The sequence below is a fragment of the Paramacrobiotus metropolitanus genome, unplaced genomic scaffold (genome assembly GCF_019649055.1).
Source record: "Paramacrobiotus metropolitanus isolate TYO unplaced genomic scaffold, Prichtersi_v1.0 Parri_scaffold0000024, whole genome shotgun sequence".
Classification (NCBI taxonomy): domain Eukaryota; kingdom Metazoa; phylum Tardigrada; class Eutardigrada; order Parachela; family Macrobiotidae; genus Paramacrobiotus; species Paramacrobiotus metropolitanus.
In genome coordinates this window covers 125,568-127,287 of record NW_026570244.1, presented here as the reverse complement: position 1 = coordinate 127,287, position 1,720 = coordinate 125,568, and the positions used below count along the sequence as shown (strand labels likewise).

The following is a 1,720-nucleotide window of genomic DNA, read 5'->3' as shown; positions in this document are numbered from 1 at the left end:
ATAACTTGGAAACGGGTGAACCGATTTTAACATTTTCAAGTACTCCGAAAAGAGCAAGCTTTGCTAAATCCAGTATAATCTAAGCAATCCAAAGAAAAGCGACCCAGGAGAAAAATACACAGCTGAAGCTAGCCCGCTTAATTAAGTGTATGTCGCCCGTTCGTTTACCAGAGTGGCGCGCTTAAACATCATTACGAGTAGAGCGCGAACCCGATTTACGGAACTGATTCGTGTTTTAAAAAGCAAATTCGCGGCGGTCATTTTTCTTACTTGTTTACTGATCGGTGCAGAGATATATAATTGCGCAGACAGCAGACTTGATAATCAGAACACCAACTTTCGGTGCTATAATAAACTGAGTAGCTATTGGTTGGTCACAGTAATCGTAGCGGTCTGAAAGACCCACTCGTGGACGCCTTCATGCGGCCGGAAGAAGCACTGCAGCTCGGCGCCAGCGCTAGCTGGGAGATTTCCCACTTTTAGTGCGTTGTCGATAAACTGTCCGGGAAGATTACTGGGTACCGCTGGTTTCCGGTGGCAGTTCACCGTGAAGATGGGCGGTTCCTGCGAGGGCGGCAGCGCACCGTACGGCAGCTGCGTGGGCGGCCGGTACAGACGGCCCATCCAGCGCCAGACAACATGGTTATCCAGGTTACGCAGGACTCCGTCTGGGAGTGGCAAACGGACGCGGCAGGGGATGGTCACGCTGCCGCCTACGCGGGTCACGCGCGTCCCGCCCTCGGGCAGCGGTGCAAAGACTTCGCTGGCGCGGGTAATCGTGAAGCGGCGCAGAACGAGCGGCTGGCCGGTGTAGCTGCTCGCGGTGGGCGTGGCATCCACGCAGAGGAGCGGCCCGCCCGAGTAGGCGGTGACGTTGAGGACCACCAGCTGCAGGCGGCGGTCACCCACGCGGCTGACGTTGTAGCGCTGCGCCGGGTCCTCCGGCGGGGCGTGGCCTGCTTCGAAGACGGTGCGTCCGCGGTGCAGCCAGGTCAGCGAGCGCCAGTCGCCCCCGGGCGGCGCCTCGCAGCTAAACGTCGCGTCCTCGCCCAGCCGGGGCCGGCTCAGGAGGCCCTCCAGGATGCCCGCGTTCGCGGCCAGCGGCAGAGTGATGCGCTCGTCCTGTCTCGTCCGCAGGGCCTCCGTGATCAGGTCCTCCACTGCAATTAAGATCGATATTAGGAAAACTCTCTCCACGAATCACGGCCACTTACGGCTGCTCGCCGGTGGCACATTGGACAGCGGCCATTGAAGGGCAAACGGGGGCGGCAGGCATCCCCAGCACACGCTCCACACGCTCAGCTGCAGCCACGCTAAATCACACACCACGCCCAAATGCATCATTAAATTTCATTTTTTTTGTAACTTTTTTCAATGCTAATCGTAAATACTATACATACGTACTACGTACGTCACAGCAGGCCCAGTTTTCTGTACGATGCATTGATTTTGCACGTCTGGTTGTCGTTTACAGTAGTAGTTACTAGTCTTCCTATTTGCGTGTTATCAACGCCCCGATACTGTCATCTTGGCATTTTTTACCGAGATTTCAGTGACTTTGCTGCGTTTGTTTGACCAGCTTAACGTCTATAAGAACACGTACATAACGCTGTTCTTATTATCTTTTTTCTGGTATTAATGCTTAATATAGATTATTACTAAATACTATCAGATAGGAAATTTACTTGAAGATATTAAATACAGATAGTTTCAGTAGAAG

General features: G+C 53.6%; 1 protein-coding gene across 1 annotated transcript; it reads right to left on the bottom strand.

Annotated features, from left to right (window-relative positions):
• Nucleotides 1–284: 284 nt before the first annotated feature.
• LOC129587361 (uncharacterized) lies at nt 285–1,445 on the bottom strand. The gene is made up of 2 exons (XM_055481072.1): nt 1,215–1,445; nt 285–1,160 (listed from the first exon to the last, which is right to left on the bottom strand). Exons 1-2 carry the CDS (start codon nt 1,342–1,344, stop codon nt 364–366), a joined length of 927 nt encoding a protein of 308 aa, XP_055337047.1. The 5' UTR covers nt 1,345–1,445; the 3' UTR covers nt 285–363.
• Between the last annotated feature and the right edge of the window lie 275 nt (nt 1,446–1,720).